Here is a 14,908-nt window from a genome sequence, read left to right as displayed (position 1 = left end):
AGTAGTCTCCGACGTGCTCAGCCTCGAATGCGGGTCAGGACGATGTCGGCTTGTCAAGAAGCGGGAAGGTGTAAGGCGGGACTCCAATTATGATGTATAAGAGGGAAAGAGCGAGCTGTGATGTGTTTTTTGTGGTTGGTGATAATTCCATCCTCTGCAGATTCGTCATGACTGTTTCGGACCTTCCCTTCACAAAGATGGAGGGGATGGAAAGAACTTCCCACTCAACGAATCGCCCCTCCCTCCTACTTCTTCACTCCCCCTCTCCTCGCTCGTCCCTCACTTCTCTCCCGTCACTTCTCACTCTGTTTTAGTCACTTACTCAACCTCATTCATCCATCACTCTCATCATCCCCCGTCCTCACCCCTTCCACCCCCATCTCATCCAGGACCTCATGCCTCACTTACTTCACGCAAGCGGCTTCGCAAAAACCGCCTCAACCCTCTCAATATACCCATCCTCCTCCACCAGCTTCCTAATGATCGGCTGGCAATTATGCGCCTCGAACTCCTCCCTTCCCGTGTACCTCTCAAAGAAGTGGAATACTCTCGTATCCTCCGACTCTCGGGATATGCAGTAATAAATGACCCCCGGCTCGGAGGCGGAAAGACGCGTGGTTTCCTCGTAGACGCGCGCTAGGGCGTCGGCGTGTTGCGGGTGGGCGTAGACCTGTTTTGATGTCAATGAGGGAGTCAGGTGGGTGGTGATGGGAAAGGAGGAAGGGAGAAAGGGGAAAAGGGAGATATATACCTTTCCGTAAACGCAGAATTCGGTCTCAGGGATTTCGTGGGAGGAAGGTAACTTGACTCCCGCTCCCGCTCCCTGTTGCCGCCCCTGTTGCCAGCGGGGAGCTTTGGTCGTCGTTGTTGGAAAGGAACGTATCTTCGGGCATCGTTTCTTGACTTTGTTGGTTGTGGGGGTAAGTTTCCGTGTTGTGGGACTGAATAGTGAGAGGTGAAAGATTGATGACTCCTGGGAGGCTTGATATCTGATGTCTGAATTCAGTGGTATGAATCATGTTGAAAGAGCAAAGACTCAGGCGCTTGGATGATATTTGTACTTTATGTAGCAATTGCGAGAGGTTACATTGGAAGTCCTACAACGTTGGCCACTAGACAGACCTAGGCTAGAAGCGCATATGACGAAAAAGACAGTCCAGTCCTACATAGCCCCAACAGTAGGCTAGATAACCTCGCCTCGTTTACTGAGCGCCAGCGAGCTACTGAGGTGTCAGCAAAATGTGGGTAAGAAGTTCGCTTATAGATTACTCACGATAGTCGGCCATCATGCCTAGGCACCTCTAATAGGTTCAGGCCGCTCAGTTCATATTGCTCCTTGGTTATGAAAGAGAAAAGAAATAGAGCTCGCTCGCAACAGATAAACATTAAACACTAAACTGATAACTCACACTGAGACATGAATGAAAGTGAACATACGAAATGCACATGAATGACCCTTATATAGACTTCTTCGAATCAATCGCTCCCCCCCAGCCCCCCTGGTGACCGTTCAGTTCCAACCCGCACCTGTTCGGATCCCATCGCATCATGTCTAAACCCAGGTCCCATCGAAGAATGAGGGAAAACAAGAGAGGCGGAAAACAAAACAAAAAACGACGCTGGTCAATGTACTCTAGCCACCTCGAAGTTGCAGTCGATTCCATTCCATCCTCGCACGCTCTCGTCCTTCGACCCCGTTCCCTCTCATCTTCGGGTCCTCCATATGTTGCTGCTCGTCTCGCCCGTGTCTCCTCCATCTGTGATCTCTCCTTCGTCTGTGATCCATCCATCGTCGAAGTCCATTGGAGCTTCCGGTGCAATCCTCGATCCCTGGACGCCGCGAGCAGTACTACCCTACTCATCCCCCACTAACGCCCTCGGGACCAGTCCAAGATATTGCATCGCGGGCTGCTGCTGCTGATCCAGCCCGCCAAGGCCCGTTCGAACAACTTCCACTGTACCACTCCCCGATCCTTCAACGCCGCAAGCATTACTACCATAGTCCTACTCATCGCCCGCCAACGCCTTCGGATCCGGTCCATGATTATGCATCGCAGGCTGCTGATCGGGTCCCACCATCGTCCAGCGGACCTCAAACGTCGAGCTATGCTTGGCCGTCTCGCGCAGCACGAACCTAAACGGGCAGTTACACTTATCCGTCCCGATCCTGCGCTGATACGGCTTCCTCTGCCCGTTCCTTCTCGCCTCCTCAATCTGCTCCTGTGTGGGGCCGGGCACCGGTCGGTACTTGTTTCCGCTCAGCGCGCATGACATGGTCAGGTGGTACCGGTCGTTTTTGATCTTGGACCGGCGCGTGATGACGCGATAACCGTGCTGGCGCGTCCAGTTGTTGACGACGACCGAGGCGCCGTTGGGACCGCCACCGACGTAGTTCTTGCCGCCTGCGGACGTCGAGAGTTGGATGTGGAAGATGTGCCCCTGAGGAGGGTAGGCCATGTCGAATCCTGCTGCTCCTGCTCCTGATCCAGAAGAGGCGCCGCCAGCGTCCCCCCAGGAGACCGAGGGACCGCCGAGGGATTGGTCGCCTACTAGGTTTGCGGACAGGAGCTGGAGTTGGCGGGATTCTTCGTCGTCATCGTCGTCTACGTTGTTGTTATCATCACCCATGCCGCCGTCGTCTTGGTGGTGGGTGACCACGTTACCGCCGCCGCCGCCGGAGCCGTCATCATGATGGTGACCATGATCGCCGTTGACGAGACCACTTACGCCGCCGACGCCGGTAGCAGCGCTACTTTCACCACCACCACCACCGCCACCAACATCGTGGGATGTACTGGCTTGTAGAAGAGAATTAAAGTTGATTGTGTTGCTGTTGGCTGCCGCTGCTGCTGCTGAGTTTGCAGTGGCGGCCCCTCCTAGGGTGGAAGTCCCGCCAGCAGAGACCGGGACGGCGTGCTGTTGTGGAAGAAGAAGGGGTGCATGATGTCCGCCTGGCAGGGATGGGACACCGTAGGCATCGAGGCGATGAATGATACCTTGAACTAGCTGGTGAAGTTGACCAACCTCGGCTTGGAGTTGAGCAAAACGTTGAGCGTCAATTCCTACCAATTGTTGCTGCTGCTGTTGAGGGGCTGCCTGTTGTTGTTGGTGTTGTTGGTGTTGTTGGTGTTGTTGGTGTTGCTGGTGTTGTTGGTGTTGTTGGTGTTGTTGCTGGACCTGCTGTTGCTGTTGTTGCTGTTGAGCTTGTTTCCTTGGCTGACGAGGCTTACGTGGTTGCTTCTGCTTCGGTTGGGTTTGCTGAGGCGAAGCAACTTGTTGCTGTTGATGTTGATGTTGGTGTTGGTGTTGCTGTTGTTGCAGTTGGAGTTGTTGCTGGTGTGAAATGGCAGGGTGTTGAGGAGGAGGTTGTGATTGTTGGAATGATTGCGGATGCTCGGGGGGTGCGGAAGTTGAGAAGATGGATGAAAGGTAGGGGGGGTTAGAAGCCATCTTGGGTGGGCTGGGGTAGAGGTATTTCCACCAGCTGCGCCTCCTAAATGGATTGCTGTTGCATTCAACAGTGAATCCCTCGATACATATTGCGAAGGGGTCTGAGGAAACGCCAGCCAATATAATGAGACGCAATCGGACCCAGAGAGCGAAGTTCGTCGACTTCTACTTGTTGAAGTCCGATTACGCGGTGTCCGAATTTCGCAAGTGCCAGGGCTTGGGGGGTTGGGGAATTTGCATTCGCACCTCTCGCACGTGATCACAGCACCAAAAGAGGAAAGTGCTGGCTTCACCGGGTTAGGGTTACGAGTGACGATATTTCAGCACGAATGAGAAGACTAACACCAGGACGTCGTTCATTGTTCAAGAACGTCCATTCATTAGATCAATGGAAACGATGACAAATGGTTCCAGATAGAGATCTTGAAAATTATAGGACAACCGTGAGTTCTCGTTTTGGCTCATGTTTACTCCATCTTGTATGTACCACAACCACCAAGACTATTTGCAAAGATGTTGCTATCCAAGGCGTCTCGCTTCAATACCAGTCTCCTTCGAGCACGATGACAGCTAGCCATGTCCTCAATCTACCACTCTCAATCTCACTCTCTTAACCATCTTTTAAGTATCATGTTCGATTCCAAACCAAGTTTCTCTCCCGCGCCCGCTCCCGATCTGCCGGGTGACCGATAGGAGACATCATCGGTTTTTCCCGATGTCCCAAAGCATGTAAAGGTGCCGTTTTCGTACTTTAGTTGCTCGTCTAGAAGCATGAGTAAGTGATTAGTCCTTGAATTGGCATTCTATTCGACCCACAACTTAAGAAGAAGAAACTTACTGAGATTAATGCTTGATATCTTCTTATTCCCCCCGTCATCCGGGCACTGACACTCAATCACAAGAGGAGTGTCTCTCTTGCTTCTGCACTCGCAGTTGCTGATGCCGTTTCCACTGTTGTTTTTCCAGGCGTATTAGCTGTTAGTCACTGGTCTGTCTCATGCACTCTTTCTCTCCGTTTCCTTGCTTTTGTTCATACTCCATCCCATGTATGAGAAGTCTTCGTTTGTGCATGCACAGCGAAACTGATTAAATAAATGGCCAAAAGAATTTTAATAAAAAAATAGGGAAGAAAACAAGACTTACTTCTCCTTCCACCGCACCTGTCCATCCACGTTATTCAAACACTGATCGAGCTCAATGTCGGTAGAGACTTCGTAGCCTTTCAACCCGCAGAATCCGTGAAACACGTTCTTTAGGGCGTCTTTGATGCCCGGACGGTCTTGGCTGGGGTAGAGAAACGCTGCCGAACACCAGATGGAAGGCCGTAGGTCATCATCATCTGAAAGCGCTTCATCGGCAGCTACTTGTGTGCTCAGGATTGCAACCAGATAGAAGAAGATGTTGAGCCTCATTATGGGGATTGATGGTAGGGTGACTACACACACACTGCCCGCAACTAAGTCGACGTAATACGGAGGAGTTCGGGGGGCAGGTCTGCATGAAGCTGATCGTCGAGCTTCGAATACCAACCAGTGTTGGGTTAGAGCTGGGTAACAAAGCTGTCGGTTAAGGTTGACAAGGGATGAGCTCCAGAAAAGTTACAGCCCTATATACCTGTACCAGCGGTGTTGTGATCAACTCGGACAGAGAGTGCAAGTTTAACAAAGAGAAATCGGAAAAGCAAGTGACAAGAGACGGCGAGGAGGACTGAAAGCCACACGCACACTCCGGCCTTTATTGCTTTGTTTAAGAACTCGTGTACCTTGGACAGGAGTGCAATGACGGGAAGAAGCCACGCGCGTGAAACATCGGTCAAGCATTTCAACTTTAGCTGTGGCTATCCGAGACTGTATCCCCTGTTAAACGGAAGGAAATATCAGTCGAGGAGGGCAAAATGATTCTGGTGAAACATATTGCTGGATTGTGCAAAAATTCCGCGTTAAACAGCGTTCAGGGGTTCCGTAGATTGGTTCTGGTCGGGGGCAAGGGGAAACCGCAGGCCCGCTGGGCTGGGTAAACAAGAAAAGGGAACGCCAGGGATGTAAAATGACAAACATGTTCTTTTTGCATATTATAATTATTCAAAGATGGTTCATTCCACTGCGCTTCTGCTGGCGGACCCTATGAACTTACAAAGAAAAAAAGAAACAATATTCTGATCCCAGGAGTGTTGAGTGGAAATGTATAACTGCCTCCTGGCCGTGATTACTCTCCATCTTGAAGGGCAGCAAATGGGAGTAGGGAGTTTGTAAGGCCTTGGTGCTTTAACGGCCGTCCCCTGTAACATAATCCTCGTCAGCAAACAGATCAGTTAAATGAGGCTGGAATGTGTTTGTGACTTTTCTCGAAACGCAGCACTGGCCTCCTTCAATGTTCAAAGTTATGAAGCAGTATTGAAACAATTAAACTTGCGATTCTTACCACCTACCCAGTTATTCAACACAGCCTCTTCTCTCAGGATGCGTAGAGCACTAATGCAGCACAAGAGAAACACTCGAAAAGGGGCGTTGCGTAGTAAAGCAACATGGCGAAGCTTAGTTATCCCCAAGTTGGTAGGCACCGATGGTGAGGATCTTGGTCACACGTTACTCTGTGCCAGTGTAAAGTTGGTGGAAGTTGTTGTTTACATGGTATCCATGTTATGCGTAGGAAGACCTGCCAAACATGGATGGGAGAGGGACAAGATCCAAGTAACAACTTCCTGTCTCAGGCAGGTTTGGCAGGTCGGGATCTAGGGACGAACAGGCTGTAGCCAGCCGTATATTGATCGTTGAAACCGAAGCCCGCTGCATTGGCGTGATGTGACGAACATGTACAAGATACGTTGAATAGGTAAAGCCTCTGGGGGAGGGTTTGTCGCCGCGTCGACAGCCCTCGTGGTGTTCTGGGAGTGGTTCTTTATGTATAGAAAGGGACGCCTAGTCCGCTAGCTCTGTGTGATATATTGCATGCGAACTGTACTCATAGAGCAGGGCCTTCCCAAGATTCTCTCCTCAACCGACCAAACCATGCCTGTTTGTGCGGAAACGTCACTTCCTTTTCTTTGGCGAACCCAGCATACTCGAGATGTTGGATGAACCTGAATATTGGCGATTAGCTTTCATGATTCTGGAAGACCAGCGAGCCTGCTCCGACATGATATCGACACTCGACTTACCTGACGTTGTCCACCCTGGGTTCGACACACATGCTCATGGTCCTGTATTCTGACGTGAAGGCGTAGTGCACCAAACTGCTAAGCCAAGCTTGTACTCTCCCACGCGCCCACTCCTCTCCTATCAGCACATGGACGCCACGGTCCCAGTCATTCGCTGACTCTCCTCCAATGTGGCGGCCCAACAAATCCTCCTTGACCCAGTAAAGTTCGAAATAGCCGAAGGGTACACCATCCCACATGCCTATGACGGGGAAGCTGTGACGACTCTTGAGGGCATTGGTCAAGAAGTTGACCGAACACTCACCCCAAAAAGCAGAAACGCGTGGACTTTGGTGCCAGGCTTGTATCAAAGCCAGATCTGTCATCTGGGTAAGATGGCTCTGTCCCTGGGGCGAGTTCGGACTAACAGGACCGAAATAAGGCACTGGTTTCGGAGAAATGGAAGCTACACGGAAGGCGAGATACTGGCCAACGGAAGGCACAAAGCGGGTGTAGAAGACCTCACCCATACGAGGAGGCTTTGGCCGTATGGGGTGACGGACATGGTTGGTAATTGTGTACTGCAGGGGCGCAGGAGGATAGTAGGTTGGAAGATAGGAGGCGCTGAAGAAGGGGCCGATGGGGTAGGACGGCATGGAACAAGGAGGCAACGGAGTGTGGGATTCGGATACATCCGTGATCTGGGATTGCTGAGCCTGGGCTGGGGACCCAGGGCGACTGACAACCGGAGAGCAGGGGTAGGACTTGAGGTTCTTCAGGTTCGGCTGGAGGGAGAAGAGGAAGAGGCGTCCCGGTATCTGCCAGAACATCTTGCGCGAGACAAACATGTTGGCCCATGGGTCGTCCGAGTCATCGAGGGCAGTGCCAACCGAGGAGTCGGCGCTGGCTATGAGACCCATGCGTTCGAGTTTTGGTATGAGGTTCCTCCCGCGCAAGACGCCGTCCCTCCTGATGCGAATCTTCCAGTCACCACGCGGCCGGCCGGCAGTGGGCGTGGCCTTGGAAGTCTCGGTTTGTAGGATGGGCGAAGGGGCAGGCTGGTGGAAGTACCAGTACAGGGTAACCCACAGCATCATGGCGATCTGTCGCGTGGGGCTGGCGGCCGGCTTAAAGTCGCTGCTCGCAGGGGTCGAAACCGAGGAGATGAACAGGGCGTCATTCTGGAGGGTGGGCTTGGTATACGAGTGTATGGCTGGTTTCGACTCGGCGCCGTGGTCGTCGCCCTTCTTGGGGCCAGGGCTAGAAGAATCGGCGGGCTTGCGATCGTCCTCGGTCTGTATGACGATACTCCAGCCCGCGGGAATAGCGTGCTGAGGAGTGCTGAGTTCGTGGGATTTGAAGAAGAGTCCGGCGAATACGGGAGTGACGCTGATGAGCTGCCCGTCGGGCAATCGGATGACTTGGGGAGGGGACATCGGACCGAAACTGTCTGCCTGTCTCTGGATGGAAGAGGTCGGGGATGTCAGCGTTTCGCAAAGCAGGATGAAAGGCAACTTGGTTGTGTTGGGAGATTGTACAGCCAAGAAGAAAGACGAACTTTGGACGGTCTAAATGTGTTGAGGTAAGTAGGGTAATCGGCGCGATCAGCGCAATCAGCGCATCAAGCGGGCAGGGCAGCAGTTACATAAGTTGAAATAGTGTGGGGTAGAGGTGGGAATGGAGCCCCCCCATGGAAATCTGGACAAGGTCACGCAACCTAAAATGACTAGAATGATATCAAAGGTTGGATTAAGCGAGTGTAGGAAGAAGTGTTCTAGAAGGGGGCTCGGTATCGCTCGGTGCCGTATTGGATAATGAGGACATGGCGAGATGGCACGAGACACATGTGGGATCATGGCCAGGCCATCTGAAGCTTCGAATTTTATGATATCCGATCAAAATGCTCTCGGCTACAAAGTACGAACCGTCGAGTTGGGAACCGGGCTCTACATTCATTAGTTTCCTCAGGTCACGGATTCCACAATACTACCGCCTTCAGGTGGAAGGCAAGAGCAAAATCAGCATAGGTTACTGGTAATGGTGGAAGGGCCCGACGACATGCCATTATCACGGCTTCCTCATTTACTTATTTTACATTGTCGTTCATTGGATTCTGGGCGGTGATCGGAGGGGCAAGAGGGGCACCGCTACAAAGCTCCATCCTGGTCATGACATCCAAGCTTACCCCAAGCTCCACTGTTAGGAAGCTACCTCAGATAAGGCTTGATACCAGGCAAGACATTCAGAAAACTTGTGACCGTCTAACCAAGTGACAGGGACAGCTGGGTCAGACCACATCACACACGTCATGGCGTGGTTGATGCACAGCAGCACTGGCTCGGGAACTCCATTCGCCAACCAGATGTGGTGGAATGCTTTTCTTTACCCGACGTACAGTATTTCTGCGCCTGACATTGAAGCCATCAATTATATCAAATTCTTCACCCAAGACCAACATCATCCTATCCAATCCGATCGTGTGTAACTGCAATGTCCGCTTGCTTCTAGGTATAGACGGGTGACCAAGCAAAGTATAGCTCTGGTTTATGAATCTCCCGATTCCTTCTTGGCCTCTTTCTCCTTCTTGCGTTTCCTCTTTTCCTCCTCGGTAAACTTCTCGTCCTTCTCCTTCTCGATAGACCGGCTTTCGTCATCTTTCCTGGTGGTTTCTTCGTCGAGAACTTCCTTGACGTCTTCACCAACGTCGCGCGCCTCATCCCAGTCAACGTCGTATTCAACCGCAATCACTCGGATCTCCCTCCTCAGCGCGTTCGCGTCCTGGACCAACTGCTCCCACCGTTCAATGTCGAAGCCCTTCATCTCGTACAAGGCATGTTGCCTTCTCGAAACCGTCACATTCATGGCCGCCTTGTAGCTAAGGTCCTTGTTGATGTAGAGGAACCACAGGTAACCGCCCATGATGGTTGTCAGTCCCGCCAAGTACGTCACCGGCTCGACCAGGTCCCAGCCGAACTCAGTATGGAACGTCACATAGTACACTACTCCCCACCACCCAGCAAGCAGGCCAAAGCCGCCCTTGGCTAGGCGATGAGCACTCCGGTGTGCCAAAAGATCGCACTCTTGCTTGAGCTTGGAAAGCCCATCGATCTCGCTGCTCATTTTGCGCAGACGCTGGCGCATGTAGAATGTCCGGTCTCCGAAAGAGGGCACGCTTACGCGCATCTCGATGTGGTATCCTTCGATTTCGACCGCAAACTCGCGGCCGCGCGCCGCGTCCCGAATAAAGTCGCCCATCTCGGTACTGCTGCTCCACCGTACCCATCTCTTATCTTCTGAACTCCGCTTGGGGCCTCTGTGGCCGAGTCCGGAGTATGAGGCCACATGTGACATGTTGGTATTGTACTCGCTAGGCTCACCGCCGTCATCTTTGGATCTCGCTTCGGAGCGACTCGTGGGCTTCTGGTCGCCTTGTTGCGTGTCTTCAGCTCGGAAGTAGACGTTGGGGATTTTCTCCTTGCCATTTTCAATCACGGGTGGAAGCTCGGCTTGGATCAGACGTTCGACGTAGGAAAGCGGTTGTTGTGGGTGTATGAGGAGAGCGAGTGGCTGGATTTCGCTGTTGAGTGATATCGAACGGCCATACTCATTGCTATGGCTGTTGTTATCTTGGTCTTTCTCGACCCGAAGGGGCAGAGGGAGTATGAGCTTGAGGAGACGAGTCGGTGTTGTAAGGAGCTTGCCTAGCGAGAAAGATGGTCAGTGATAAGCGCTTGGGTTTCTGAGTGAAGCGTTTTCCTCAGAACGATGTGTGAAATCACTTACCTTTTGCTATGGGCTCAGCGCTGTCTCCATTTCCCTCGACCGGAGGCTTATCGGCACCTTCACGAAGCCATGGGCGCCTTACTTGTTGCTCACGCGCCCTGACCTCCTCCTCGTGCTCATCAAGTCGCTTCTGGCTCAGCTTCTTGGCTTTTGCGTCGGCTTCTGTTTCCCTGGTCTTTGGCGACACCGAGGTAGAGGCTTGTCTCAGTGCGACGATGGGTATCCTAGGACGGTGGAAAGTGTGGGTTTTCTGTGGTGAATCCAGACACCAGCGAGCCAGAGTGTTGGGAGATTGCATCAAGCGGCATTGCAGCCGCATGCGCACACAGTTCATAGTCGCAGTCGGTCGGTGGGTAAGTATGTGCAGATGAACGTTGTTAATTGTTGGTTTGTATAGGAAAGCGCAAGGGCGTTTTAGGATATCGACAATGGTAGTTGAGCAGTCACAAAGCCAACCTTGGAGATGTTGTTGATGGTAAGATAGGAGATCAACTGCCGGGGAGAGTATAACTGAGAGAAGAACTACAGTAGGTGGAAAAATGGTTGGGACAAGAAACGATTCAAAAGTCTAGACTGGCACAACGGGATGAATCTTGGGATGAAAACCGGGTAGTAGAAAGACTCCGATCCTCCAAATCCGAAACAGCCCACCTCAGGCAAGGACCTTGGATTCAGCAAACCGACACAACGGTCCTCACTTGCCCTGAAAAGCTGGCCCGACCCAGGAATGGTTGCAGTGACGTCATTGCTTCTGCCACTCACAGAAGCTTAATCGCTGTACCCCTGCTGAGCCCGCTGTAAATGAGGTTCCAGACTCTGCCCCACTAAAGCGTATCTCTAATCACGCTTAACGTCGACGTGCTGCTTCATCTCGTCACCGGGCTTCCTTCTCTTTCACCAGTCACACTGACAACAATCTTCTCCACATCATACTCCCACATTCTTTGGAGGACGCTATTGTCCCCAAAAACCATGGTGGCGCACATACATTAACTCTTTATGTTCTACAAACTCATTATGCTACCAAACAATCCCGTCCGGGATGGCCGGTGTCCCCGAAGCCCGACTCCGGCGAGTGAAGATGCTCGACGACACTCCCACGTCAAGAGGGACGACATGAATTGCCAAACACCTGACTCTTCGGAGTACAAATTTCAGCCATACAGCCAACAAGTCTGCTATGCTTCTTGGCACGACCGGCTTCCAAACACGATGATAAGCCCGATCTATACACGCTGCTCTCGAGTGGGAGTGGGCGTTCGCGTGTCACGGGCCGTGGGCCATGGGCCGTGGCCGTTGAGAACTTTAGAATACATAGGCAAACCAAGATCTGCACTCTGCACTCCGCCTTGATCGCCTCCGGACCCATGGATTCACGTGGTGGACACGCTTATAGGTCCCACCCCCTACTAGAACTAAGCATCTACCCGACGGTATCAGACGAAAAAGCCCAACGGCAACAACTCCGAGTTACGGGGAATGTCATGCCTGGGAATCCATCGTCCTCGTATTATTATAGGCACACTCCCATGATGGTTGTCCATGCGAGGGTTTGTGTTCTAGGTACCGGAAAACCACATACCTGCCTTCGACGATCTTTGATCCTGCCTATGGCGTGCGTATCCGAATCCCAGCTTTCCGAGATTATATAGTAGAGTTTCAAACAAGAGGCAAGCAAACTTTACGATTCCAGACGGAAAAAGGTCCCTCGTACACTCGTGATACCATAACCCAGCATCTCCCTTCCTGGCCATTGGCACTATTGGCAGGATTCCTCGTGAGACGCCGATTATCCTCAATAGGGCCCCGTTCCAATGAGCCATGTCTTTTTTATCACTCGAGGTTCAACTCCTAGCTTGGTAAGTGGGCAAGGCGCTAGTACTGACTCCCCCATCTAGCACATTTCCTAAAGAGCTGTCTTAGGAAGTGAGCGAAATATCCGATCAGGGTACTCCCAAATACCCCTCACCACACGATGCCTATCTTTGAGAGGCAGAACTTCCGATTCGGCCGGTCAGAGAGCGACAAAGACTGTCCCACGGTATCTGTAGGGCCGGAAATCATCATTACTGACTGGTTGCTAGTCAGTGTGTCGGCCGTGTTCCTCGGCCTCCGCATTTACAGCAAGCTTCTGCGAAAAACATGTCTGTGGTGGGACGACCATGTTCTCCTTGTCGCTTGGGTAAGCTCCCTAAGTGCCCCTTTCACTTGCACCATCTTTACTTCGCACCCTTCTTGGAGGTTTGTACCCACTGACCTCTCCTCTAACCTCATTTCCACGGCACATAGCTTTGCCTCATCCTAGATGCCATCGTCAACACCATCAACATCCGTCTTGGCTTCGGAAAACATGTCTGTAACATACAGAAGGACAACCTCCAGCATATCTACACTCTCACGCGCCTCTCTACCACGGTAATGATGCTGGGCGCCGTCTGGAGCAAGACTTCCTTTGGCCTGACCGTTCTACGCCTTACAAGGAACAGACCAAAGGTCAGGACACTGGTGCAGATCATCATTGCAACCATGAACTCATTCATAATCTTCAACGTGATAGCGGTATGGGTACAATGCGGAGTCGGGGCGCATGGGAAAGTAGACGACGAAACATACTGCTTGAGCAAGAGATTCACGACTTCTTCTATGATGTTCGCTGGAAGTTAGTATCAAGCCCCGGCAGGTGGTGACTAGACGTTTCTCGGTTCCGTCATGCTAATCAATCCGTCTGTGTATGCAGTATACTCGGGTCTAATGGACGTTGTGCTTGCGATACTGCCCTGGTGTCTGATATGGGACTTGCACATGCAACGGAAGGAGAAGATTGGAATCGGTATTGCCATGAGCATGGGTCTCTTGTAAGCAAATCCTACTCATAACCCGCCATCCACAATGTCAGTTTCAGATCTAACGCAGTGTCTTTCCTCCGCCGGCAGTGCAGCTTGCACAGCGTTCGTAAAATGCTCCATGATTCCGGGTATGGAAGACGGTGACTTCTCTTGTTAGTAACGGCTCTTCGCTTAAGCTCCACAGACAGCCCCCGTCAATTCCATCCTCTATCCCCTTCTGTCCTATCTTCTTCACTTAATACTCATACGTCTTTTACTTAACGATTTAGTCCACGGGTACAGACTCGTTATCTGGGGCGCCGCTGAAGTAGCCGCGACAATCGGCGCGGCCTCCATCCCACAAATCCGCGTGTTAGCCCGCGAAGTCGTCATCATCGCGCATCGGAGACGCGAAGGAACCAATGGGCAGCAACAGCAGCGGCAACAGCAGCATCATATGACCCAACTGAAGAACACCAAAACAAGCAATACGACGCAGCTGAAGGATGCCAAAACAAGCCATGATGACTCTGGTTCTGCATCCGGGCCCGGTGCTGGTCCAGATCTGGTTAATGCCCCGGCAGCGGCAGTGAAACTCCAGCCCCGGCCATCAATGATATTGACAACCATCCAAGTGACGTCCTCCGCTTACGGATCCACATCGACGGCCGCCACGGCTGATAAAAACCGATCATCATCAAACTCCAGCATTAGCAGCTATACGGGGTTACTTGGTGGGGTTCTTGGAGGAGTCGAACGGACGCTGAGCAGGAGCAAAAGCAAGAACCACGAGCGGCGGGACAGATATCCACATCTTGCCGCCAATAATACTCCTCAGGGAAGGATTTTGCAGACACAGGAGGTTAGTATTCAGGTGCGTGATCGGGATATGGACTTGAGTAAAACGGATATCGAACAGGCGGTTTAGGGAGGATGTAACGGCAAGCTGAAAGATTTGATGTTAAGGAATAAAGAGGGAAATGATCCGTCTTTGTGTTAAATGAGTAGGTAAGAAGGGGGAGATCTGGCATATTTAAAGTGCAGGAGGTCCGTTCCATTTCATTTCCCAGGTGTTGGGGACTTTAGGTGAATACCTAGGTAAGTAAGACGGAGAGAGTGCCTTCAATTCGTTCACAATCGAAACTTTGACCAATTCAGCCTGCTGCAAAATGAACCCGTTCCAGATCGACCGAACGACGATGACATACCAACCTGGTGATCGTCCTTCCCCGGTGCCACCATGCCAATAATACCACCTTCTTACAGCAGCAAAGCCCGCTAGTTAGAAGCAGGAACAGACGCTACAGACCAATGCTACTGTGTAACGACAGCACGTTGTGGAGGCCGTGATGCATCCCACCTTTGTAAGTGGACGGCTCTGACGACATTTCAGCACATCTAATGCTAGGGCAGTAATCAAAACAATAAATAGGAAGCTGAAAGAGTGTCTCTTGGTGAGTTGCTACCCCACAATCCGAGCTCTGTTGCGGATCAATCACCATGAGTGGCAAGGCCTTGCAACGGTAATACAGGTCTAAAGTGGAAGGTCAGTAAATCATGTGTTACTTAGACTAAACAACTCTCGGGTAATGTCTTATAGAAATGACTATAAAGAAGGGCCGGCCGCTATGACGAGTAGAACATCCAAGCCCTGTTGAGTGTAATCAAGAGGCGTCAATTTTTTTGGTTTGTCTTTCGAAGTTGATCAACGAAA

General features: G+C 51.6%; 5 protein-coding genes across 5 annotated transcripts; 1 reads left to right on the top strand and 4 right to left on the bottom strand.

Moving 5' to 3' along the window:
- Positions 1 to 89: 89 nt before the first annotated feature.
- On the bottom strand, positions 90 to 1,019 carry SMAC4_03583 (uncharacterized protein; the record flags this gene model as incomplete). The annotated part of the gene is made up of 2 exons (XM_066089974.1): positions 90 to 670; positions 752 to 1,019. The coding sequence occupies one exon, from the start codon at positions 1,017 to 1,019 to the stop codon at positions 777 to 779; it is 243 nt and encodes an 80-aa protein (XP_065947530.1). The 3' UTR covers positions 90 to 670; positions 752 to 776.
- Positions 1,020 to 2,004: 985 nt separating this feature from the next.
- On the bottom strand, positions 2,005 to 3,450 carry SMAC4_03582 (uncharacterized protein; the record flags this gene model as incomplete). Its single annotated transcript, XM_003351229.2, has 1 exon — positions 2,005 to 3,450. The coding sequence occupies one exon, from the start codon at positions 3,448 to 3,450 to the stop codon at positions 2,005 to 2,007; it is 1,446 nt and encodes a 481-aa protein (XP_003351277.2).
- A 2,932-nt stretch (positions 3,451 to 6,382) lies between these two features.
- On the bottom strand, positions 6,383 to 8,184 carry SMAC4_03581 (uncharacterized protein). Its single transcript, XM_003351228.2, has 3 exons — positions 8,145 to 8,184; positions 6,608 to 8,046; positions 6,383 to 6,529 (listed from the first exon to the last, which is right to left on the bottom strand). The coding sequence occupies exons 2-3, from the start codon at positions 8,020 to 8,022 to the stop codon at positions 6,412 to 6,414; spliced, it is 1,533 nt and encodes a 510-aa protein (XP_003351276.1). The 5' UTR covers positions 8,023 to 8,046; positions 8,145 to 8,184; the 3' UTR covers positions 6,383 to 6,411.
- Positions 8,185 to 9,052: 868 nt separating this feature from the next.
- On the bottom strand, positions 9,053 to 11,107 carry SMAC4_03580 (uncharacterized protein). Its single transcript, XM_003351227.2, has 2 exons — positions 10,370 to 11,107; positions 9,053 to 10,287 (listed from the first exon to the last, which is right to left on the bottom strand). Exons 1-2 carry the CDS (start codon positions 10,701 to 10,703, stop codon positions 9,131 to 9,133), a joined length of 1,491 nt encoding a protein of 496 aa, XP_003351275.1. The 5' UTR covers positions 10,704 to 11,107; the 3' UTR covers positions 9,053 to 9,130.
- A 665-nt stretch (positions 11,108 to 11,772) lies between these two features.
- SMAC4_03579 (uncharacterized protein) lies at positions 11,773 to 14,122 on the top strand (the record flags this gene model as incomplete). Its single annotated transcript, XM_003351226.2, has 4 exons — positions 11,773 to 12,551; positions 12,659 to 13,028; positions 13,107 to 13,224; positions 13,498 to 14,122. Exons 1-4 carry the CDS (start codon positions 12,345 to 12,347, stop codon positions 14,120 to 14,122), a joined length of 1,320 nt encoding a protein of 439 aa, XP_003351274.1. The 5' UTR covers positions 11,773 to 12,344.
- Positions 14,123 to 14,908: the final 786 nt, after the last annotated feature.

This window comes from Sordaria macrospora, chromosome 6, assembly GCF_033870435.1.
Source record: "Sordaria macrospora chromosome 6, complete sequence".
NCBI classification, from domain to species: domain Eukaryota; kingdom Fungi; phylum Ascomycota; class Sordariomycetes; order Sordariales; family Sordariaceae; genus Sordaria; species Sordaria macrospora.
This window is presented reverse-complemented; position numbering and strand designations above follow the sequence as displayed.

Bases quoted from the DNA above. Each gene is read 5' to 3' on its own strand.
- SMAC4_03581 (XM_003351228.2), bottom strand. From the start codon at position 8,022: ATGTCCCCTCCCCAAGTCATCCGATTGCCCGACGGGCAGCTCATCAGC. The intron at 6,530-6,607 runs GTAAGTCGAGTG...GCCAATATTCAG, and splicing joins CCCAGGGTGGACAACGTCAG to GTTCATCCAACATCTCGAGT.
- SMAC4_03580 (XM_003351227.2), bottom strand. From the start codon at position 10,703: ATGAACTGTGTGCGCATGCGGCTGCAATGCCGCTTGATGCAATCTCCC. The intron at 10,288-10,369 runs GTAAGTGATTTC...CTTTCTCGCTAG, and splicing joins CGCTGAGCCCATAGCAAAAG to GCAAGCTCCTTACAACACCG.